Raw genomic sequence first — 25,490 nt, 5'->3', positions numbered from 1 at the left:
AGGACTACTACTACTACTGCTACTACTACTGCTATTGCTACTGCTACTGCTACTGCTACTGCTACTGCTACTGCTACTGCTACTGCTACTGCTACTGTTGCTACTGCTACTGCTACTGCTACTGCTACTGCTGATACTGGATATCTAAAAATTTGCTGTCACAATATGCTGAAGTGGAGGAATCACTATGACATGCCTGTGATGTTGCTGCCTGTGGAGTCCTCTTTCCCAGTCTCAAAAGAGCTAAAGTACAGATCCGCCATCATCTGATCAATTCATGCCTCTGAGCTAAACTCAGTTGAAGGTACAGAAAAGAATCCCTGGCCCATCGAATCCTAGCTCGGCTATAGGGGATGGTGGTGAGGTGTCGGGTATAGGTACATCAGGAACCACTTGATCCTCTTCGGGGTTGAACCATGGTGGATACTCGTGTATGTCAATGATCAGAGACTCCAGTATTGGCTCTGCCATGTTCATAGGGTAAGGCGAAAAAGGATACTGGCCTCTGCCGGGGTGAAGCTCGAATAACAATGTATCATAAGGCATGCTAAGGTCAAACTCCTAGCTGAGCAGAGGGTGAGAGAAAGGATGGTCGGGAAGATAATAGGTGTGTGTATGCGGACTACCCCAAAATACCGCGCTCTCTATCGCGAGGTCCACGTAGCTGCCGTACGTTGGGTACTCAAAGAAGATCACGCCGGTCCCCATCTGCGAACATGGAAAAAAGGTGGTGAGAACCTAAGGTTCCCAGTAGGGTACTATACGAAAAACCTAAGGGGGTCCGCAGCCTAAGTCTAATCGTTTATAAGGTCACAATAGTAATCAATCATACAAACAGATGCAATCACAAGTATATAACAATATAACAGTCACATATACAAGTAAGCAGACACAAACAAGGAAATGCAGCAACCAAGTATGATGCAGTCTGGTCCTACGCAGGTTATGAGTTCATGCGTCGGTTGGCTACCCGCAGCCCGACGTTACCCGTCCCAAGTCCGGATATGGCTACTCTACTGGGTCGGTCGCGAACCGGTGCCCGAAATACAATCGCGGCACTAATAAAGAATGGTCAAAAAATACAAGGTGCTCCCAGTAAGTAATAGTCCATATGGCGGGCATCCTCACGCTCATATAGTCTTTGGCCAGGCGGGATGAAAATCCGCTGTGCTAGGTACTTCTTAGCACCTTGGAGTTTACAATTTCTTCTTCTACGACACATCTCAACAGAATTTATTTCTAAGGGACTTCTCCTTCCTTCTTTTATAAAAACTTGTGCCAGACTCTTTTTTAAAATATCTCAGCTTTGTCATATTTTACCATTTTGTCCCTTTTATTTAACTTTTCTATTTACCGTTTTTATTAGGTTTTTAATCACGCTTCCACCCTAATGTTATTATTTTATCATTGTATCTTCATATTTTTTTTAATATACATTTTCTCCTTCATTAAGTTAATTATTCATTTTTAATTTGACTTTATACCTGAAATTACTAATATGCCCCTAAGTACTCTAGTTTTACCGTTTAACCTTATTTAGCGTCAAAATTTTACTAGATTAATCCTAATAGTTGCCTGTGATTAAAATTATTTCTAATATTTTTATTAAATGCCAATTTTCACCATAAGGAACCTAAAATCAATTTATCCCTTTATTAATTTATTTACTTATTCTAGTCATCGTTTAATTTTACCATTTTACTTTTGATTTTTACACTAGAGCTTTTAATTATGCCCGAAATTTTATTGTAATTATAATCTTGACCCAACTAATTTATATAATTACTATTTTACTCCTAATAACACTAAATTTAGAATTTTACTTATTTTTTATTGAAATTACATTTTTAACTCTCTTTTTATCCAAAAATGACCATAACACCCTTTTTACTTTTACACCTTTGTTCCATAGGATTAAATCTATTTTTTAACTATTTTTTAACTCTTTTCTGTCATAATTTTCATGCTCGTAGTGACTAAAAATTTCAGAGGTGCAATTTTTATATTTTTCTTCACTTTTTGTGACGTTTAAAGCTTGAAACTTAAATCCCAAGTGCTTCCATGTTTTCAGCTATTTTCACACAAAATCCAGAGGGAATATAAGAGTATATTACACATGTTTAGCAAGCTAAAATAGTGGTAACTCACAAAATTTTCAAAAATTCAAAACAAGCACAAATTCACCACAAATTGGCTCATATAAGCACCGAAAATAAGTAAAACCATACTCTAACTAATCCTAACCCTTACCTTTTATGTAATTGAGTTAGTAAACCTTTCTCACACTAGAAAACGTGCATGCAAGGGCAGAAACAGCTGGTGGTGGTGAGTTTCATTTTTGGCCTAATGTGTCGCAAAACGTCCAAATTCAACCACTGTGGGCTCGAAACTCCTTAACTCCTTAGGCGTGCTCCATGAGTGCTTCAAGAGGAGTTCTCTATACATGGAAGAGAATAAGAATTCATCATGGCTACTATTTTTAAAAAGAAAAAGGAAAGGAGAAAGAACAAGAGCTTACCTAGCCAAAATTCGGTATAAACGCAAGGATTGGCGAAAACAGGCAAGAGTTTTTGCTTGTATGGTTTGAGTCATTGAAGAACACTTGAATAATAGTGTATGAATAGTGAGATAAGGGGCTGAAAACATAGGTAGTATGTGCAAAATTTTCTCTATTTCTCCTCTCTCACACACGGTTTTTATCTTTCTCTTTATGGTAAAATGTTATTAAATTCTTGCTTGGTAATTGTCTTAAATAAAATCTGAATCTAACCTAATTAAATGTGGTAAAAGAGAAATGGAAAAATTAGAGAGGAATGGGCTGATAGTAAGAGAAAAGGAGCGTGATTTCGAAGAAACACAGTCAGCGTCATAATGACGTATTTATCCTTAGTTAACCGAGGTTAATTACTCGTGGTTAAAAACACAGCAGAGAGGGGTGAGAGGCTGAGATAATCTCGAATCAGAGGCTAAGACAGGGGGTGGAGTTAATTAGGTAGCAAGCAAGAGGATTCGGGGCCTCTAGGAGTCGTTTGCGGAATACTAGGCAGAAATTCGGTTCGGATAACTTTTACCGGACGGTAAAACAATTAATGGCTAATAGTTATTCTTAAGAGGTAAATCCTGAAGGGATAACTAATATGAATCTAGAGACACATTTACTTGAATCGAAATTACTTTTACCACTGGTTATGAGGTTTTCGGTTACTAGAATTTTTTTGGTGCACGCACAATCGTTACTAAAAGCGTTTTTGCGGCTCAAAAGTTTTTGGTGTAGTAACTAAATCAATTGTAAGATAGTATTTAATATCCATTAGTCAAATTTGACTTAGAGAGATTAATTATCCTCATAAAGCCAAGTTTGACCTTGTAACTCTCTTTTTCTTTTTAATTTTTAATTTTTTTTCAACTAGAAAAGTCTGTTTACTGAAAATCTGGTTCTTACATTCTACCCTCCTTAAAGAAAAATTTGTCCTCAAAATTTAGTCACCTGAGAATAACTATGGGTAATCCTTCTTCATTGTTCTCCCTAATTCCTAGGTGTGTTCTTCCATGCCATCTCGTCCCCAAACAACTTTTACTAACGGAACCTCCTTGCCTCTCAGCTGTTTGATACTCCGGTCGACTATTTGCACGGGTGGTACTTGAAACGTCAAGTCATCCCGTAACTGTACTGTTTCAGGTTCTAGGACATGACTTTCTTCAGGATTATATTTTCTAAGCTGGAAAACGTGGAATACATCATGAAGATTGGATAGATAAGGGAGAAGAGCTATTTGGTAGGCTACTGATCCCACTCTTTTTTAAATCTTAAAAGGACCTATAAACCTAGGGCTTAGCTTCTTGGTCTTGAGACTACGACCCACTCCGGTGGTTGGTGTTACTTTAAGAAAAACATAATCACCTTCATTAAACTCTAAAAGTTTCCTTCTCCTATCGACATAGCTCTTCTGTCGGCTCTGAGCCGCCAGAATCCTCTCACAAATTCTCTTGATTTTCTCAGTTGTCTCCTGAAATAACTCTGGTTCCAGCATACTAGAATCTTTTCCTTCATACCAGCATAGTAGGGATTGACATTTGTGACCGTAGAGTGCTTCGTATGGTGCCATCCCGATACTTGCATGGAAACTGTTGTTGTAGGCAAATTCTACAAGCGGCAAGTATCTTTTCCAACTTTCTTTCTAGTCTAGTGCACATGCTCGTAAAATATCTTCCAGAATAGTCCTTTCCAACTGGCCGTCTGTCTGAGGATGATAAGTTTTACTCATGTGTAGACGCGTTCTGAATGCTTTCTGAAAAGCTCCCTAAAATCGTAAAGTGAATCTCGAGTCCTTATCTAACACAATACTGGATGGTACCCCGTGCAACCTAACTATTTCCCGAATATAAAGTTCTGCGAGCCTTTCCATTGAATAGTCCATTCGGATTGGTAAAAAGTGAGCAGACTTGGTCAATCTATCCATAATTACCTAGATAGCGTCATTGCCGGATGTAGTTCTTGGCAGTCCTGAAACAAAGTCCATCGTAATCACCTCCCATTTTCACTGTGGCACTTCTAGAGGCTAAAGAGTTCCTGATGGTTTCTGTGGCTCAATCTTCACCTTTTGACGTGTGAGACACTTAGAAACAAAGGTAGCTATGTCTCTCTTCATTCAGGGCCACCAGAACATCTGGCTCAAATCCTAGTACATCTTAGTGATACCTGGGTGGATCGAAAATCTTCCATGATGTGCCTCCCTTAATATTTTCTATCGCAGATTATCGAATTCTGGCACACATTTCTTACCCTTGAATCGCCATAGTCCTTCTACATCCTGTCTTACTTCTCTCTATTGGTTCTTGTCGACACAGGACAACACATGACAAAAACCTGGTCATCTTTGACTTTTGAGCTTGCACTCGTCGAAACACGTTTAAGTCAATTACTTACGTACTTGAGAATCAGCTTCATATTCAATTTCTATCTCTTCCAAATTTACTTGGGTGTTTTCACTCATTTGTCGATCACTCAAGTTTGCTTCGTGCTCAGCCTCCATAATAGCAACTATTTGAGCTATATTTTCTGCATTGCCTCCTTGAGCCCTATCTCTACCAAATGTTATTCCCAACTCTTCAACATGTGAAAATGGTTTATTGTAGAGGCCATTAAAATTAGGATGGGAATGAAATTAAAAGAAATATAATTAAGCAATAAATATTAAAAAGCTTAGATAAACTTGTATTAAGAAAGTTGCTTAGAATTTACACTCTTCCATTCATTGAAAATTTGTCGCTCCACTGCAACTATTTTATCTTTGTCATTCCAACCAAATTCACTCCCAGCCATGCCCACTATTTCAAAAATATTATCTCTTTAGCAATTTCATCCTTGATTCAATGTGTGAATTAGCCTAAACATATGATAACAATTCAAAGTTACCACAATTCAATAAACATATAGCAAGCAAGATATGACATAACCTTTCTCCAATAATTTTGTCTTTCCAAATAAATGGGATATGAAATTGAAACAAACATACATAATAACAATTAAGCCTCATTTCCCTGGTTTGGTTAGTTATACTTATAATAATGCCATAGATCCTACCATAACTTATGTACATTCAAACTATCGAAATTAACATATTTAGCTGCTGTCAAAGAGGATTGAATTGGATAATTTATCTCTGCAGTAGCAAGGTATAATTATGTGACCAGTCAAAATGAACTTAATCTATGTAGAGGATAAACAAAAAAATAAATATTAGGTAAAAAAAATTGTACCTTAAGATCAAATCTAGGGATATTTTTATGAAGCATTTTTTTGAAATATTTTCCATAACCGGATTTGAACGTGCCATTGTCACACCTCCAAGAAGTAGTTTTAAACTCTATCAAAAACTCAACTAGTTTTGCATCTTCATGTGGCATCTATTGTCGCTTAGTTTGCTTTGAATTAGGTCAAGAATTCACATTCATTTCTCTTCAAGTGGAAGATCCACTACAATCATTTTATCTTTGTCGTTCCAAGCAAATCTACTCCGAGCCATGCTCACCATCTCAACTATTACAAAGTATTGTCTCTTTAGCAAAATTTACCCTCGATTCAATGTGTGGATAATTCAGAGTTTAGTACTAAAAAATCTAATGATCTCGAGTATAAAATCACACAATTAAAAGTCTTATTCATCGCCACTACTTATTCAAACTCATACCGATAGTTATTACTACTAAAACTAAATTCAATAAACTTACTTAAAAGCTTAAATTCTATACAGAAGAGTAGCAATGTATAGAATTTAACCCAAAGATCCAAGCACATATTCTACGGTGATTTGAAGAAAAATTTGAAGATAATACAAAGTAAACTATGTCATTGATTGGCCAAGGTAATTCATGTCAGGAAATGAAATTACATAATTTCCCAGAATCTGGTATAAAAAATGCAGAATATGTCCAAGGCTAGAGATAGCATACAGTTAACAATTAACTAGAACAACATGCAGGAGTAGAATGCTAATCCAAGATAAGCAAGCCTTTATACTATGGAAGAGAGGGAACAGAGAACAACTACATAGATAATCAAGCCATTATAGGTGCTGTAGATTTATTTATTTATTTCTTCTCTTTTTCTTCTTCATTGAAGCAAATTTTGTTCTCATCACCTTCATTTTACTTGAAAGTTTTTTTACTTTATTTGGAGGCTTAGTTATTGTGCTGTCCTTAAGGCTGATTTTTTCTGGCCTTTTAGGTTTGAAAACTTGTGTTATTGAAGGATCCAAAACATCCCTTGAGCACTGAAGAGAGATCCCCATGCATGTGGCTTCATCCCATAGCTCTTTTCCCGTCTCAAAATCCCCTCCTCTATAAAGCTTTGGAATGAGCACATCATACACTGGTCCGTAACCACCCAGTGAACTTCTCTTCATTTTCTCAAAAAGTTCAAGAGCACGATTCACCCTTTCAACCCCAAAGAGAATACCAATCAAACTATAGTAGAACTTATGGTTTGGTACCAAACTATTTCCGATCATTTGATCCACTATATCTTTTCCTTTGCCGAATCTGCCAGTCAGAAACAACACCTTTGCTACAAGATAATAGCTGACCCAATCTGAAGCACAACCAGAATGTTTCATTTTTTTAGGTATTTGAAAAGATTCTTTAACCCTTCTGGTCTTTCCTAAACATGAGAGCAAGATGTTGTAACTGATCGAGGTTGGAAAAACCTTGTAAGACTTCATCTCCATCATTTCATTTAAGGCTTCAAGCACAAGCCTTGAAAAATTACGTCTAAGATTCCGCTCACAAAGGCATCTAAGGAATGTGTTGTAACAAATTAAATATGGGGCAACCCCATTTGATTTCATCTCTTGAATAATCCTCCTAGCTTCTTTCGCATTCCTCTGCACAGACCACCTGTAAAGGATACTTCTGTATATGCAAAGCATTGTGCTTGCAATCTTGTCTTTGTGATGCCAAACTACCCCTTCAGCCCTCTTAGGATGCCCTCTAGAACAGAGAGCATTAATGATTGCAGTAACTGTGAATTCGTCAATAGAGAACTTGTACTTGTCCAAATTCTTAAAAAAACCCAATGCCTCATCTTCTTTCCCCAATTTGACCAAAGTCTCGACTACAAGACCAAAATTCTCGGCATCCATAACTCGACCCTCCTTCTTCAGGTCTCCAAACAAGATATCCATCGCTGTGTAGTCTTTCTTTTCTGTGAAAACTCGAAGAGCGTAGTTATAATCTTTATCTTCTAACTTACAACTCAAATTCTTACTAGACCATAAGAAGAACCTGAGCAATCTCCTAGTATGTGCCTCATGCTTACAAGAATCATTAGCCTGAGTTACAAGAGATGAAGTCAAAGAATCTCTATACTTATTCAGACTAAACTCCAATTCATTTAACCCACCAACATTGCTCGTAACAACACTGCACAGCTCTTGCAACTGGAGAGGTAACGGTGTTGATATTGGGGGCAATGTGGAATAAAGTGAGATTAAAACTCTCATAATTTAACCCAAAGGGCGTTTGCAAGCAGAGTTGAGCAAGACATTCATGCTGAATTTGATTTGAGCAATTCTTCAAACAAATTATGAGCATCAGTTGTAACTCGAAATCTTCATATCAAGCACAAGGGCAGGTTAGCGAGAAAGTATGTGACTTGTTACTTTGGTATCCATCACATTCAAGTTATTCGTCGAATTAGATATTTCTAAGCTTCAGGAAAAGTTATTTTTCTCCGTTCACACTTTCTCATTGGTTGAGGCAGAGAATAGTGGAATTGCCATCCAAGCACGTTGAAATCATGGAATCGAGCCACTTCCACCTCAAAGAGGGAAGAAAGTGGAGCCTATTGGTGCCCTTTAATTTGTCCTCGCCATTGAGGTAGTCCTCGGAGTTCATGAAATCCTCCGGTACGATTCCACCTGGGACTCGTGGTCGGCGTGTTGTGGTTAACGTGAAGTAAGGATGGTTGGGTGGGGCGGGATGCTTTACCTCACACGCTTTGTCATCATGGCGCCACTCGATCTGGCCAATGAGGGGGTTGAGGCATAGTTATTAGAATCAAACCGGTAATCAACTCGGTAATACAACTGGGTCATTGGGTCATTAATTCAACCGGTTGACCTGATTACAATTAAATATAAATATAAAATTACAAAAAATCATCTTAAAATTAAAAATTCAAAAGCATGTCTTTACAAACATATTAATAACAATCAAGTATCAAAATTCTAGGGAAAAAACACAGAAAAATAATCAATAAGTTAATGATAAACAAACTAATTAAAAACTAAATTCAACTAATTATACTAAATCAATACTGCTTATGTAAGAATCAAATCCATCAATACTAAGAATCAAATCTATTCTTCAACAAATTTAGCTCACTGGTAATTTTCAACAACAAATTCAACTAAGATAATTGATGCCAGGGCATTTTGGCCAGTTTCACTGACCTTTTCTTTATGGTTTTAGGGTAGTTTCATGCACTTTCTTAGGATTCATTAACGTTGAGCTAAGCCACTTTGAGCCACGTTAGTTGCCACGTTAGTTCAGTTAACGTGGACTCTAACATAGAGGGAGCAAAGAATTGCCAACGTTAGTGACACTCACCTTTGTCACTAACGTTGGGATGAGCCACTATGAGCCACGTTAACTGTCACTAACGTTCTCAACCCCACATTTTCACTTAACGTCAACACCACTAACGCCCTAAGCTAAAGTCCCTGACTACTTCACACTTTCTCTGCAAGTAAAGCTGAGCCCACTGAAGAAGATAACTGCTTCAACTCAAGATCCAAAGACCCATATCCAAGACTTGAAGAGCTAACTAGAAGATCAGAAGAATAGTATAAATAGGGAGAGCTTTGAACTAGAAAAAAAAAGCTTTTGGCATTATTAGAATTACTCTCTGTATTTTACTTTCTCTGCAACTTTTAGTTTAATTCTCAGAATGTACTCTCCATCTATGCTTTTCATTCCCAGAGCTATGAACAAGTAAACCCCTTTCATTGGGTTAGGGAGCTTTGTTGTAATATGATGGATCAATAATAGTTTTCATTATCCTACTTATCTCTTTTCTCTTGATTTTACTAGAAAGCTTTCAATCTTCATCCAATTAAATAGTTATCTTGGAAAAGAAGCTATTGATACTTGGATCTCTTCTGAACCTTGGAAAAGGGATGAAGAGATCATGCTAGAAATGCTTTCTCATGTTGGACCAAATTGGGGTTTGGGCGGATATGGTGACATATAATTCTCCCAATACTTTGATTTGGAAATACATGTGGTATAATCAGTGACCACACTTCATCTCTTCTCATGAGCAATTAGACCAAGAAATTGTCTATTGATCTGATTTGAGAGATTGAATTACCAAGTAATTGGAATTCAATCACTTAAGATTGCCAAGGAGATCAATGAATGCATTGATTGAGGAAGAGATGAAAATGAACTTGATCCGGAGAATGCAACATCTCCTAAGCCCAATGAACTCCCCATTTCTGATCTTACCCATTCTCTTTACTTTCTACTATTTACCTTCCATAATTTATTTTCTACAATTTACTTTCCCGCCATTTAATTTCCTGCAATTCTCAACCAAATTTCTACTTAGCTCAACTAGAACATTCTTCCAATTAAAGTTACTTGAACAATCAATCCCTGTGGGATTTGACCTCACTCTATTGTGAGTTTTTACTTGACGACAATTCGGTATACTTGCCGAGGGAGATTTGTTAAAGGACAAGTTTTTGTGCATCAAGTTTATGGCGCCGTTGCCGGGGATTGATTTTGAATCAACAATGATTAAATTGGTGGATAACTAGATTGAGCATTTATTTTTATTTTGTTTGATTTAAGTTCATTTGAGTAATTTACTTTTTGTTTGGCTATTTCTTTCCCTTTCCCCTACCCATTTCTTAGTTGTTTTCAATTCAGTCACTAACCCACTAACTGTTTGATATATTGCATCACTCACACTAACAGCATTTCTGTAGAAATTATTGTCTGCATCTATCTTTCTTGCTTTTTTCTTGTTGGTTATATGACAGGTAGAAGAAGCGGGGCTTTAACTTCTTTTGATTCTAAACCTGAGAGGACCTTCCTTAGATTAAGGAGGGAAGCAAGAGGAAAGAGAGTAGTTGGTGCTGAGGAAGAGAAAGAGTACTTTGAACCAGATATGGATGAGAATATAGAGAACCATCATGAAGAAGAGGCTCACAACCATGGCAGAGAAGGTCCAGCGCATCAGGCTGGGCAAGAGAGAAGAGTTCTGGGTTCTTACATCAACCCAAACCCAGGAAACTGTGGGAGTAGCATCCAAAGGCCAACCATACATGCCAACAACTTTGAAGTAAAGCCACAACTCATCACCCTTGTTCAGAACAATTGTTCATTCGGAGGATGTGTCCAAGAAGACCCCAATCAATATCTAACCACCTTCCTGAGGATATGCGATACAGTGAAGTTTAATGGTGTTCATCCTGACACTTATAGACTACTTCTGTTCCCTTTCTCACTCAAGGACAAAACATCTAAATGGCTGGAATCCTTTCCAAAGGAGAGTTTAGCAACCTGCGAAGATGTGGTGAATAAATTCTTGGCAAGATTCTATCCTCCTCAACGGATCAACAGGTTGAGAGCTGAGGTACAAACCTTTAGGCAGCAAGATGGTGAGACTCTATATGAAGCATAGGAAAGGTTTAAGGACCTGACAAGAAGATGCCCGCCAGATATGTTTAATGAATGGGTGCAGTTGCACATTTTCTATAAAGGTCTTTCATATGAATCAAAGAAGGCAGTAGACCACTCATCCGGGGGATCTCTGAACAAGAAGAAGACCATTGAAGAAGCCATAGATGTCATTGAGACTGTAGCTGAGAATGACTATTTCTATGCTTCTGAAAGAGGCAACACTAGAGGAGTGATGGAGCTGAATAACATGGATGCACTGCTAGCTCAAAACAAGATGATTACCAAGCAATTAGCTGACCTCACCAAGAAGATAGAGAGGAATCAAGTAGCAGCAATCACCACTTCAGCAGTAACTCAAGAAGGAGTGAATGAAGAGGCAGAGGGTGATCAGAAACAAGCCAACTACATTGGAACTTCACCCAAGCAGCACCATGACCCATACTCCAAAACATATAATCCTGGTTGGAGGAACCACCCAAACTTTAGGTGGGAAAATCAACAAGATCAAGGCCAAGATCAGAGACGCCACAACCCCAGCAACAATGCAACTCACCAACATTCCACACAGAGATCATATCAGCACCCACCTAACAACACACCTCAACATCCATACCAAAGTCAAAATGGCCCTTCTCACCCCTCCAATCTCAACTCACCATCATCTGAAGATAGACTCTCCAGGATTGAGACCCTACTTGAAGGCATATGCAAGGAAATCCAAGATAGTAAGATGTTCCAAGTGGAAGTGCGATCGAACCTGCAAAATCAAGATGCTGCCATCAAGAAACTTGAGATACAAATTGGCTACCTATTCCAGCAAGCTGCTGGCCATGACCTTTGCAGCAACATTGAGTCAAGGCCAAGGGAGGAGTGTCAAGCTATCACCCTCAGAAGTGGAAAGGAATTGAATGAGACTTCCAAGCAACCACAAGAGAAAGATTCAGTTGGAAAGAAGGAGAAACAAGATGAAGTTCAAGTCCCCACCTCCAACTCACATCAAAAGGAATGAGAGCTGAAGCCATATGTTCCGAAAGTCCCATATCCTCAACAACTGAAGAAGAAGGGGGATGACATCCAGTTCTCCAGATTTTTAGAAATCTTCAAGAAATTACAGATTAACATACCCTTTGCTGAAACAATAGAGCAAATGCCGCTCTATGCCAAGTTCTTGAAGGAGTTGATGACCAAGAAGAGAAGTTGGAAGAACAACGATACTGTGATACTGACTGAAGAATGTAGTGCCATCATCCAGCATAAATTACCCCAGAAATTGAAAGATCCTGGGAGCTTCCAAATTCCTTGTATTATAGGAGAAATAACAGTGGAAAAGGCTTTATGTGATTTAGGAGCCAGCATAAATCTGATGTCTGTAGCTATGATGAGAAAAATGAGGATTGAGGAGGCCAAACCAACAAAAATGGCCTTACAACTGGCAGACCGATCATTCAAGTTTTCTTACGGCATAGTGGAAGACTTGCTAGTGAAGGTAGGAGACTTTATCTTTCCAGCAGATTTTGTAGTTGGACATGAAGGAAGGAGCTAAGGCTTCTATCATCTTGGGCAGACTGTTCTTAGCTACTGCCGGAGCTGTCATCGATGTCCAAAAGGGTGAACTTACCCTTAGACTACACAATGAAACAATGATGATCAATGTGTTCAAGGCCATGAACTACCCACAGGAACCATTGGGAGAATGTATGAGGTTGGACTCACTGGAAGATGTGGTACAAGAGACTTTTGAAGAAGAAGAACTTGAGGAGTTAACAGAAGAGGAGGAATCAGCATCAAGCGAAAAAGCTGCAACAGCTGAGGTTCAAGTTCAGGGCACAATAGAGGAGAAGAATGAAAAGAAAGAAGCACCCAAACTTGAACTAAAGGCACTGCCACCCACTCTCAAGTATGCATATCTAGGGGAAAATGAAAGTCATCCAGTGATCATAAATTCATTCCTCAGCCAATAACAAGAGGAAGAGTTACTTCAAGTATTACAAAAGCACAAGGATGCCATAGGATGGACTCTTGCTGACTTGAAGGGAATCAGTTCGGCCATATGTATGCATAAGATACTATTGGAAGATGATGCCAAACCATCCATTCAACCCCAAAGGAGGCTGAATCCAGTCATGAAGGAAGTGGTACAGAAAGAAGTCATGAAGTTGTGGTAAGGAGGAGTGATCTATCCGATCTCAGACAGCCCATGGGTCAGCCCTGTGCAAGTTGTCCCAAAAAAGGGAGGAATCACTGTAGTCCCCAATTAGAAGAACGAACTAATCCCTACAAGGACCGTCACAGGATGGCGAATGTGCATAGACTACAGAAAACTCAATGAAGCTACACGAAAAGATCATTTCCCCCTTCCCTTCATGGATCAGATGCTGGAAAGACTTGCAGGCATGCATATTACTATTTTCTCGATGGTTATTCAGGATATAACCAAATAGTGGTTGATTCAAGAGACCAAGAGAAAACCTCCTTCACCTGCCCATATGGAGTGTTTGCCTACAGGTGCATGCCATTTGGGCTATGCAATGTACCCGTAACCTTCCAATGCTGCATGCTCTCTATTTTCTCAGATATGATAGAAAAATTTATCGAAGTTTTTATGGACGACTTCTCAATATTCGGAGATTCCTTTCCTAGTTGCCTAGATCACCTGGCCCTGGTATTAAAAAGATGTCAAGAAACTAATTTGGTCTTGAACTGGGAGAAATGTCACTTTATGGTGACAAGAGGAATAGTTCTTGGTCATAAGGTTTCTAACCAAGGCATTGAGGTGGACAGAGCCAAGGTGGAACTCATTGAAAAATTACCTCCACCAAGTGATGTCAAGGCAATTAGGAGTTTTCTAGGGCATGCTGGCTTTTACAGAAGGTTTATTAAAGATTTTTCAAAAATAGCCAAGCCCTTAAGCAATCTCCTTGTATCTGATACACCATTTACCTTTGATGAAAAGTGCATGCTAGCATTCGAGAACTTGAAAAAGAGGTTGTCCTCTGCTCCTATCATTTCCCCACCTGACTGGAACCTACCATTTGAACTGATGTGCGATGCATCTGATTTCACAATTGGGACAGTGTTGGGGCAGAGGAAAGATAACTTGGTCCATGTGATATACTATGCCAGCAAAGTCCTCAATGATACTCAAAGAAACTATACCACGACTGAAAAGGAGTTGCTGGCAATAGTTTTTGCATTTGACAAGTTTAGATCATACCTCATTGGTGCCAAAGTGATTGTCTTCACAGATCACACAGCACTTAAATATTTCTTTGCCAAGCAAGAATCAAAACCAAGACTAATAAGATGGATCTTATTGTTGCAGGAATTCAATATTGAAATCAGAGACAAAAAAGGAGTGGAGAACAAGGTAGCAGATCACCTATCCAGAATCCCTCATGATAAAGGAGGAACACATGATACAAATGTAAATGAGTTCTTCCCAGATGAATAGTTGATGATGATTCACAAAGCACCCTGGTTTGCAGATACTGCCAATTTTAAAGCAACTGGGGCTTTACCTCCAGAACTCAACAAACACCAGAAAAGAAAGCTCATCAATGATGCAAAGTATTTTGTCTGGGATGAGTCATATCTCTTCAAGAAGTGTCCAGATGGAATCCTGAGAAGATGTGTTTCGGAAGAAGAGGGACGAGAGGTCTTGTGGAATTGTCACGGCTCATGCTATGGAGGCCATTTTGGAGGGGACAGAACTGCAGCCAAGGTATTACAAAGCGGATTCTTTTGGCCCACCCTTTTCAAGGATGCCAAAGAACTGGTAAAGAATTGCAATGAATGTCAAAGAACTGGAAACTTACCCAAAAGAAATGAGATGCCACAGAACTTCATCTTAGAACTGGAACTGTTTGATGTGTGGGGAATCGATTTCATGGGACTATTCCCAACCTCATGTTCAAACAAGTACATCTTGGTAGCAGTGAATTATGTTTCCAAGTGGGTAGAGGCTATTGCAACCCCAACGAATGATAACAAGGTGGTCATGAACTTCCTCAGAAAGAACATCTTTAGCCAGTTCGGAGTCCCACGAGCACTCATCAGTGATGGAGGGAGTCATTTTTGTAACAGACCACTAGAAGCTCTCCTCCTACGATACAGGGTGAAACACAAGATTGCCACACCTTACCACCCCCAAACAAGTGGGCAAACTGAGATATCTAACAAAGAGCTAAAAAGGATTCTGGAAAAGACTGTAGGAGCATCAAGAAAGGATTGGTCGAAGAAACTGGATGATGCTCTTTGGGCATACCGGACGGCATTCAAGACACCAATCGGGATGTCTCCATACTAACTGGTGTATGGAAAGGCTTGTCATCTACCATTGGAGCTGGAACACAAAACCCTCTGGGCTCTCAAGCTGCTAAATTTTGATAGCATTGCTGCTGGTGAAAAGAGGATCTTGCAGTTGCAAAAAATGGAGGAGTTCAGATCTCAAGCCTATGAAAATGCCAAGATTTATAAAGAAAAGGCAAAGAGAAGGCACGGCCTCCATTTGACACCCAGGAGCTTCGAAGAAGGACAGCAAGTGCTCCTCTACAATTCCAAATTAAGACTTTTCCCTGGGAAACTCAAATCAAGGTGGTCAGGACCCTTTCTTGTCACAAAGGTCTCGCCGTATGGACACATAGAAATCATGGAGGAAAGTTCAAAGAGGACGTTCACTGTGAACAGACAAAGGCTCAAACATTACATGGGCAACATGGGGGAAAACCCCAAAGTGAAGTATCTCCTCAAGTAATGGAGGAATCGTCGAGCTAGCGACGCTAAAAGAGCACTTCGTTGGGAGGCAACCCAACCTAAGGTAGTTTTCTTTTCATTTGCATTTTAATAAAAATCACAAGTAGTTTCCCCCGTATTGCGAGGAGCTAAGTTTGGTGTTACACACCAAAACAATACAAGAGTAAGTGTGTAATTCTAAGTTTGGTGTTCCACCAAAGATTTCAGTTAGAATCACACTACACTCCTTCAAGGGAAAATTGCTAGATCCAACCAATCAGGGGAACCACTTAACAGTAGTTAATTTCTAGTTCATAGTTGTCTTACTGATAACAACACATGAGATTTTCTGCATGTATTCAACCTGCTGTATTAGGCAAGGAACTAAGTTTGGTGTTCACACACCAACTTAAGTTCCGAAATTCACAAGCATACATGCATACTAACTATCTCTCAAGTGCTTTGGGGACAAGCAACTTCCAATAACTTTGCAGGGATTCAATCAATCTTTTGGAAAAACAGTGCACCATCATCCAAGGAAGCAGGGAAGGATGCAGAAGCTATGGAAGATGAAAACAAATGGGTAGCTGGAAGGCATCACCAAAAGGTTGTATTGTTACTTGATTCCATATGCTTGGAAATACTCAATTTGGAAGTCTGAATATGCCCTTGATTAATAGTCACTCTTTAAGCTTAATTCACTAGAATTTGATGTTTGTTTTTGCTTAGGTCTATGATTGCTAGTCAAATTGCCTGTTTTCAATTCCATCTTGCTTATTGTATGCTTGTCCTTTTTAAGCTAAATAAAAAGGGATGTTATGAAAGACCAGAGTGGAGTTCAATTTGTGGAGTAAGTTCTTAGATTTGTGGTGTAGTAATCACTTAGCTAAGTTGGTTCACCAACAAGGTGGGAAGGCAACTATCTGTCCTAAATCATATGCTTGAAACACACCCCATGAGACTAGCTAAATAATAAGATCCAAGACCTCAAGGGAAGAAAATAACAAACCATGTGCCTATGGTGTGCATGTATGGGGGAGAGAGACTTGAGAGAGTAAGTCCTTAGGGGTGCTTCAACACCTAGCACCTTGAACCAACTGGTTCGGGAGTATTGGCTGAAAGCTTATTTTAAAGAGTCGCCCCCTCACAGAGCACTTAGCCTAAGGATGCAATAGACCTTGGAAAGACAAAGGAATCAATGAATAACAGTCTCAAAGGGTGCAATCAAGTGAGTATTCCAAGGCATGATAAAGGTCTGAAAGCCAGTAAAGGAATGAACCTAAGTTGCTATGCATGAAACCCCATAAAACCAAGAACATGACTTCCACAATAATGATTCATTCATCTTGTCATTTCATTCATCATTCTCTTGTTCTAGTACTTGCTTAGGGACAAGCAAGCTTTAAGTTTGGTGTTGTGATGCCAGGGCATTTTGGCCAGTTTCACTGACCTTTTCTTTATGGTTTTAGGGTAGTTTCATGCACTTTCTTAGAAAATAAACAAGTTTTGGGTAGAATTTCACTTACATCTTGATTCAAGCTAACATTGTGATTTTTATATGAATTCATGAGAATTACGCATGAATTGAATGATAAATTGGATGATGCATGTCTTATAACTTGGACTAGAACTTTGATGTACTTTATTGCTTGATTTCAGGACAAAGGAAGCAAGGAAGAACCACGTTAGCAGCCATGTTAGTCTAACTAACGTGACCTCTAACGTGGAAGGGGAGCTAGCTTGCAACGTTAATGAGAAAAGTAATCGCCAATAACGTCCTCGAAGCCATCATAGCTGGTGCACGAAATTGTGATACATATCCATGGCTTCAAAGGCCTGGTGCTCTGATCTTAATTCATAATTGTCACAACTTCGATACAACTAACCAGCAAGTGCACTGGGTCGTCCAAGTAATACCTTACGTGAGTAAGGGTCGAATCCCACGGAGATTGTTGGTATGAAGCAAGCTATGGTCACCTTGTAAATCTCAGTCAGGCGGATATAAAACAGTTATGTGGTTTTCGAATATTAATTAATAAGATAGGGATAGAAATACTTATGTAAATCATTGGTAGGAATTTCAGATAAGCGAATGGGGATGCTTTTCGTTCCTCTGAACCTCTGCTTTCCTGCTATTCCACTTGGTGTGTGTTGGGCTGAGCTTAAGTGTAGCACGTGCAGAGGCCATTTGTGGAGTTGAACGCCAGTTTCTGTGCCAGTTTGGGCGTTCAACTCTGGTTTTGGATCCTTTTCCATTTGAGGCATTTCCGGAATCTCATGGTGATGAGCTTCTTGCGCCTCTTGAACTCCATGACTGGGCTCTCTTGCTTGCTCCATCTTTTTCTTAGTGATGGGCTTTTCCTCTTTAATGAGGATATCTCCCTCTATGTCAATCCCATCTGAATTGCATAGGTGGCAAATGAGGTGAGGAAAGGCTAACCTTGCCATGGTGGAGGACTTGTCAGCCACCTTGTAGAGTTCTTGAGGTATAATCTCATGAACTTCCACCTCTTCTCCAATCATGATGCTATGGATCATGATGGCCCGGTCTATAGTAACTTCAGACCGGTTGCTAGTGGGAATGATTGAGCATTGAATAAACTCCAACCATTCTCTAGCTATAGGCTTGAGGTCCAATCTTCTTAGTTGAACCGGCTTGCCTTTGGAGTCAATCTTCCATTGAGCTCCTTCTACACATATGTCCATAAGGACTTGGTCCAACCTTTGATCAAAGTTGACTCTCCTTGTGTAGGGGCATGCGTTCTCTTCCATGTATGGCAAGTTGAATGCCAACCTCACATTTTCCGGACTAAAATCTAAGTATTTCCCCCGAACCATTGTAACATAGTTCTTTGGATCCAGGTTCTTACTTTGATCATGGTTCCTAGGATTGTTGTATTTTAGCTTCTCTTAATTTTCTCTTCAGAGTCCTTTCAGGTTCTGGATCTGCTTCCACAAGAATGTTCTTATCCTTGCTCCTGCTCATATGACAAAGAAGAAGGCACAGAAAAATACTAATAATAATAGAGATCCTTTATACCACAGTATAGGGATCCCTTTGTGAGTGGAAGAAAAGAGGGGGAGACAAATAATGTGATGTAAAGGAAGAAATGCAACTGTACGGATGGAAGAGATGTGAGATGAGATGTTAGGATATGAATGAATAAATAGAATAGGATGGGGGAGGGATAATTTTCGAAAATTATTTTGAAAAAGAGTTAGTGATTTTTGAAAATAGTTTTTGAAAAATGTTTAGTATTTTTTTTTTCGAAAATTTTTGAAATAAAAATAATTAGTTAATTAAAAAGAGATTTTTGAAAAAAGGGGGAGATATTTTCGAAAATTAGAGAGAGAGAGTTAGTTAGGTGGTTTTAAGAAACAAACAAAAAGTTAGTTAGTTAGTTGAAACAAATTTTGAAAAGATAAGAAGTTAGGAAGTTAGAAAAGATGTTTTGAAAAGATATTTTTTTTTGAAAAAGACAAGATAAGAAGATATTTTAGAAACTAATTTTGAAAAAGATTTGATTTTTAAAATCTCAATTAATGACTTGATTCATAAGAAATCTCAAGATATGATTTTAAAGTTTGAATCTTTCTTAACAAGGAAGTAACAAACTTCAAATTTTTGAATCAAAACATTAATTGATTATGTTATTTTCGAAAATTTGATATAAAAATAAGAAAATGTTTTTTGAAAAATATTTTTGGAATTTTCGAAAATAACTAAGAATTTTGAAAAAGATTTGATTTTTGAAAAAGATTTTGAAAGAGATAAGATTTTCAAATTGAAAATTTGATTTGACTCATAAGAAACAATTTGATTTTAAAAATTTTTGAAAAAGTCAACTCAAATTTTCGAATTTGATGAGAGAAAAAGGGCAAGATATTTTTTTGATTTTTGAAATTTTTATGAAAAACATGAAAATTATGCAATGCATGAAATTTTTAGATCAAAACAATGAATGCATGCAAGAATGCTATGAATGTCAAGATGAACACCAAGAACACTATGAATGTCAAGATGAACATCATAGACACAATTTTGAAAAATTTTTAATGCAAATAAAACATGCAAGACACCAAACATAGAATTCTTTAATGCTTAGACACTAAGAATTCAAGAATGCATATGATAAACATGGAAAGACACAAAACAAAAAATCATCAAGATCAAACAAGAAGACTTACCAAGAACAACTTGAAGATCATGAAGAACACTATGAATGCATGAAATTTTCGAAAAGATGCAAGATGCATATGCAAGTGACACCAAACTTATAATGTGACTCAAGACTCAAACAAGAAACACAAAATATTTTTGATTTTTATGATTTTCTAATTTTTTTTTTTGGATTTTTCTTCGAAAATAATATGAAAAAGAAAAAATAAGGATTCCAAAATTTTTAATATGAATTCCAGGAATCTTGCCATGTTAGTCTAAAGCTTCAGTCCAGGAATTAGACATGGCTCACTAGCCAGCCAAGCTTTCAATGAAAGCTCCAGTCCAAAACACTAGACATGGCCAATGGCCAGCCAAGCTTTAGTCTTTAACACGAGAGTATATTGCTCTTTGATAACAAATTGCAAGCCTCAGTCCAAAAGAATTTAGACATGGCTTTACAGCTAGCCAGGCTTCTCATGCTTCATGAAACACTAGAATTCATTCTTAAAAATTTTGAATAAATTTTTGAAAACATTTTTAATTTTTTCGAAAACAGATGAGAAAAGTTTTGAAATATTTTTGAAAAATTTTTGAAAATAAAATAAAAAGAAAATTACCTAATCTGAGCAACAAGATGAACCGTCAGTTGTCCAAACTCGAACAATCCCTGGCAACGGCGCCAAAAACTTGGTGCACGAAATTGTGATACATATCCATGGCTTCAAAGGCCTGGTGCTCTGATCTTAATTCATAATTGTCACAACTTCGATACAACTAACCAGCAAGTGCACGCCAACATTAGTGACACTCACCTTTGTCACTAACGTTGGACCAAGCTCATATTGGCCACGTTAAAAGCCACGTTAACTCAGTTAACGTGGACTCTAACGTGGGGAAACAAAAGAATGACAAACATTAGTGACACTCACTTTTGTCATTAACGTTGAGCTAAGCCACTTTGAGCCACGTTAGCTCAGTTAACGTGGACTCTAACGTGGAGGGAGCAAAGAATTGCCAACGTTAGTGACACTCACCTTTGTCACTAACATTGGGATGAGCCACTATGAGCCACGTTAACTCCCACGTTAACTACACTAACGTGGAAGCTAACGTGAGTAAAAGGGATGATGAGCCAACGTTAGTGACACTCACCTTTGTCACTAACATTGGAGATGGGGAATTGGAATTCAATCACTTAAGATTGCCAAGGAGATCAATGAATGCATTGATTGAGGAAGAGATGAAAATGAACTTGATCCGGAGAATGCAACATCTCCTAAGCCCAATGAACTCCCCATTTCTGATCTTACCCATTCTCTTTACTTTCTGCTATTTACTTTCATGTTAAACTCCCCTTCCCCATTTAAGATTCTGCAATTTACCTTCCATAATTTATTTTCTGCAATTTACTTTCCCGCCATTTAATTTCCTGCAATTCTCAACCCAATTTCTACTTAGCTCAACTAGAACATTCTTCCAATTAAAGTTGCTTGACCAATCAATCCCTGTGGGATTCGACCTCACTCTATTGTGAGTTTTTACTTGACGACAATTCGGTATACTTGCCGAGGGAGATTTGTTAAAGGACAAGTTTCCGTGCATCAATAATTTTCAGCAACAAAAAGTTTAACTCCAAAGATGATTTACAGTAAACAAAAAAATTTGCTAAGCAATTATTTCAGCATGACAGCAAAAAAATCAACTTTTAGTGATGATAATAAGCAACAAACTCAACTCAGTGATGATTTTCATCAACAAAAAATTAACTCAGTGATATTTTCAGCAACAAATTCAACTTGCAGCAACAAATTCAACAAATCCTAGTTCAGTCACGATTTACAGCCACATTTAGATCAACAAGAAAAATTAATTAATTAGCAATTCAGCAACATGGAAAAATACAGGGAGAAGAAAAATCTGGAAAAGAGAGAACAAGGTAAGCGATGATGCAGGAACTCACCAACAGTCCACGGTCCACGGTGACTCGGAGAGGGCAAGGATCCGAAACCAGAAAACGACGAGCGACGACGACCACATGGAAGGCGACGAAGAAAGCGACAACACCACTAGTTGCTTCTGTTGCCGGCGACGAGGATACCAGGGAAGGCCGCGAGACGTTGAGATGACAGCGACGAGACTGACAAATAATGAGACGCCGGCAGTGTGACTGAGACGAGACTAGAGTGAGACTGAGAGGCAGAATCGAGTAGAGACAACTAGGGGTGCTGCAGTAAAAGCAGGAACAACCACGGACGATGAGCAGCCAAAATGCAGCTCGAGCACTCACTGCCGAAGGGAGGCGCCGCGAGACGCGAGCAGCCGAGCACAAATGGTGGAGAGGTGAGACGCGAGCAGACATCGCGGAGGATCCGGTGAGAGCGCGGCAAACGTTAGGTGGTGACGGTGAATCGAGGTGAGCTGAGAGTGAGAGAGATAGAGAGAGAGAGAGAGAGAGAGGGAGAGAGGTAGGCAGCTTTAGAACTAGGGTTCTTTTTTATTAATATTAAAGACGTCAAACAACCTCGTTTGGGGGCGCAGATTTTAGAAGAAAAAAAAATTCTTAACCAGTTCGGGTTTCTCAAACCCTCCGGTTTAGTTTTCTTAAAGCCCAGCCGGGTCAAACTGGTTCCAATAGTTTTTATTTTTTGTCCGGTCATTGCACTGTTTGGACCAGCCTAAAGGTTGGATTGTCGGCTTTTTGATCTGACCATTTGAGTCGGTCTAGTTTTTTCAACTATGGGTTGAAGGCCACCGAGTCTTGATGGGATGGAGTAAGTTGGAAACAGAACAAAAGTCACGAGCCAATAATCAAAATTTAGGGTCAACTGCATAAACAAATAAATAAATATTCAAAGTTATCCACATGCAACAAATGAGAATTGGTTATATTTATTTTTTGATGCTATATATACAATTAGTCGACATTATCACAAAATAAAAAGTTAAAAGAAAGTCTAGGGGACCAGTATTTTTATTAAAATCTGGCCAGAACTTAATCAGCAAAAGAAAAGTGAGTAATTTCACACCATTGGATGAGATCTCAGCATTAAAAATACTAATAATGGCTAATTGATGGCTCAAATTACAAAACTTGTTGGCCCCTAACACTCGTCAAAAGTTAATCCTAGTTATATCTTAATGAAAATTCTAATAAGAATTAAACACTTTTTTCGTCCTTAACATCTTAGGTCAAAATTAAAATTGTTTCCGACTTTTTTATTAATATCATCCTCAATGTTATAAAACGTTATAAAATCATCATTTTCTTAATTCTTGGACTAAAATACCCTTCATCATCATCCTTCCCTTCTCCTTCTTTACTCCATAGTTCACCTCACCCCCCACCACGTCCATCACATCCACAACCACCTATATTACCACAGCTCCATCCATTATTTTTTATTATAACATTTATTATCTTGATGAAAGATTTATTGTTATTATTATTACTTAATTTTAAAAAAATAAATCGATGATGATGATGAGATACTATACGATACTATTTTTACTTTATTTTACGAGTTAAGTCTTAAAGTAGTTTCTAAAGTTGCAGTCGAGTCTTAAAGTAGTCCTTAAAATTAATAGTTATCCAATTTCGTCCTTGAATTTGTACTTCGAGACTCATACTAGTCCCTATGATGCTTTCCGTTCATCGGAACCTTGAAACGACGTCGTTTTGAAAAAAAAAAGAAAAAAAAAAGAAGAAAACCCGTCCCTTTTCCATCCACATCTGTAACACCCTAACTACCAAAACTCACGCTTTCGGCTGCGCGACTCTGATAGCTCGAACATTACGACGACTTTTATATTATTTAATACTAAAATATGAACCTGTTTAAAACTTTAAACCGCAATATCGCTCCAAAAATACTTTCGTTCGATAACATACATCCATAGATACCATACAACTTACAAAAATTCATAAAGGATACATCCATATATATATATCATATTACAAGCATTAACCAATACAATCCCTAACCCTCTTACAGAATATATCAAGATACAGGCGAGGGTACAATAAATAATCTAAAGCAATACAGAGCATCTCAACAACAACTAAATAAACTCTTCGTGACTTCTGCGCCCATATCCTGAAAGGGGAAAAATGTAAGGGGGGTGAGAACATCATCCTCGAAAGGGTTCTCAGTAGAGGGTTTTTGGGAATTACTATAACAGGATACGTGAAGATAAACCGTACCAGTGATTAATAACTGACTTATGCCTCTTTTCGAAAATAACGGTTTACAGTAAAAGAGAAAATCTGAAATCCTTTTCTGAAAGAGGAAACTGTTCATTTAAAACAATATTTCGAAAGTCTTTCAAAAGGTTCATCTATGCTAAACCAAAAATAGCCTTTCATACTATTTCAAATCAGAAACACAAAACCGAAACCAACCATCGGTCCATCTCATTTCAACCACGGCCCTAGGCCCAAACAATCCAACATCAACCAATCACCACAATCCAACAGAGTCCCAGTTGCAAACACAGATAGGAAGTTCAAGCACAAACAAACAGTTACAGCAAGTAAAGCAAGTAGCAGATAATCTCAAATAGTCACAAAGGTAAACCAAGTACAATACGCACACCCAAACAATGTCACATAAATGCATATGATGCATGCCTGTTCCTAGTGGCTGATGATATCATCTGTCGGTTATAGAGCCAACCCGACAAGTCCTAGTAGCTAACCATTGGACTATCCCTCTGTCGTGTCTCCCCAACTCGAGTTATACTCAATATAAACTTGATCATAATCATGATCCATATCCATCACCCTCACTGGTGAATATTTATGGGGGTGAGCTCATCTGGGGCTTTCACAGTGCCCGGCCACCCTGACGACATAGGGTCAAAAGAGCTTCGAGTCTCAACCTGGAGCACGTGGTGACTAGCCACTGCTTTCTCCCAGGGAAACTCTTATCTCCGATAGTGGAAGTGCAACATTCACATTTATCAATGATTCAGCATATACATGCATTCAATCTCATCCATGGATCAACATCCATCTCAGCCATTCGGCTCACGGTTCAGTCCAAAACCAGCCAATATTCATATCATACACAGCCATTCTGGCTCACGGTTCAATCCAGAACCAACCAATATTTATAATCATACACAGCCATTCCGGCTCACAACAAAACAGCACTTCCACATTCAACATCATCAATTCATAAAATCGGCATTTAAGCCATAAATCACTTTTTTCCAAATCATTTCACTTTGAAATCAAGTATCAACTCTTTTCAGCCTTGGCTTTAAAGATCTCATTTCTCAAATCGTCTCAGGTTCATAAGCCACTTTTACTCAAGGTAAATTCCCCTTTTAAAACCATGCCACTCTCGGCATCCTCTTTTCAAAACTTCCATAACCATGGAAAGTTAAAGATTCATTTTGAAACATT

At 38.4% G+C, this 25,490-nt stretch overlaps 3 protein-coding genes across 3 annotated transcripts; all 3 read right to left on the bottom strand.

Annotated features, from left to right (window-relative positions):
- LOC110266443 lies at nt 3,534–4,106 on the bottom strand. The gene is made up of 2 exons (XM_021111169.1): nt 3,882–4,106; nt 3,534–3,719 (listed from the first exon to the last, which is right to left on the bottom strand). Exons 1-2 carry the CDS (start codon nt 4,104–4,106, stop codon nt 3,534–3,536), a joined length of 411 nt encoding a protein of 136 aa, XP_020966828.1.
- Nucleotides 6,353–8,183, bottom strand: LOC107619180 (pentatricopeptide repeat-containing protein At5g61370, mitochondrial-like). The gene has a single exon (XM_016321424.2). The coding sequence runs from the start codon at nt 7,998–8,000 to the stop codon at nt 6,588–6,590; it is 1,413 nt and encodes a 470-aa protein (XP_016176910.1). The 5' UTR covers nt 8,001–8,183; the 3' UTR covers nt 6,353–6,587.
- LOC110271930 lies at nt 8,233–22,557 on the bottom strand. The gene is made up of 2 exons (XM_021123637.1): nt 22,044–22,557; nt 8,233–8,520 (listed from the first exon to the last, which is right to left on the bottom strand). The coding sequence occupies exons 1-2, from the start codon at nt 22,440–22,442 to the stop codon at nt 8,245–8,247; spliced, it is 675 nt and encodes a 224-aa protein (XP_020979296.1). The 5' UTR covers nt 22,443–22,557; the 3' UTR covers nt 8,233–8,244.

Source organism: Arachis ipaensis, chromosome B01 (genome assembly GCF_000816755.2).
Source record: "Arachis ipaensis cultivar K30076 chromosome B01, Araip1.1, whole genome shotgun sequence".
Classification (NCBI taxonomy): domain Eukaryota; kingdom Viridiplantae; phylum Streptophyta; class Magnoliopsida; order Fabales; family Fabaceae; genus Arachis; species Arachis ipaensis.
The sequence above is the reverse complement of the archived record's forward strand: the minus strand, read 5'-3'. Positions and strand labels throughout refer to the sequence as shown.

Coding starts and splice junctions, on each gene's coding strand:
- LOC110271930 (XM_021123637.1), bottom strand. CDS start 22,442: ATGTCTGCTCGCGTCTCACCTCTCCACCATTTGTGCTCGGCTGCTCGC. Junction 8,521..22,043: donor CCGTGGACCGTGGACTGTTG/GTGAGTTCCTGC, acceptor CTCATTGGCCAG/ATCGAGTGGCGCCATGATGA.
- LOC107619180 (XM_016321424.2), bottom strand. CDS start 8,000: ATGAGAGTTTTAATCTCACTTTATTCCACATTGCCCCCAATATCAACA.
- LOC110266443 (XM_021111169.1), bottom strand. CDS start 4,106: ATGGCACCATACGAAGCACTCTACGGTCACAAATGTCAATCCCTACTA. Junction 3,720..3,881: donor GTGATTATGTTTTTCTTAAA/GTAACACCAACC, acceptor CACGTTTTCCAG/CTTAGAAAATATAATCCTGA.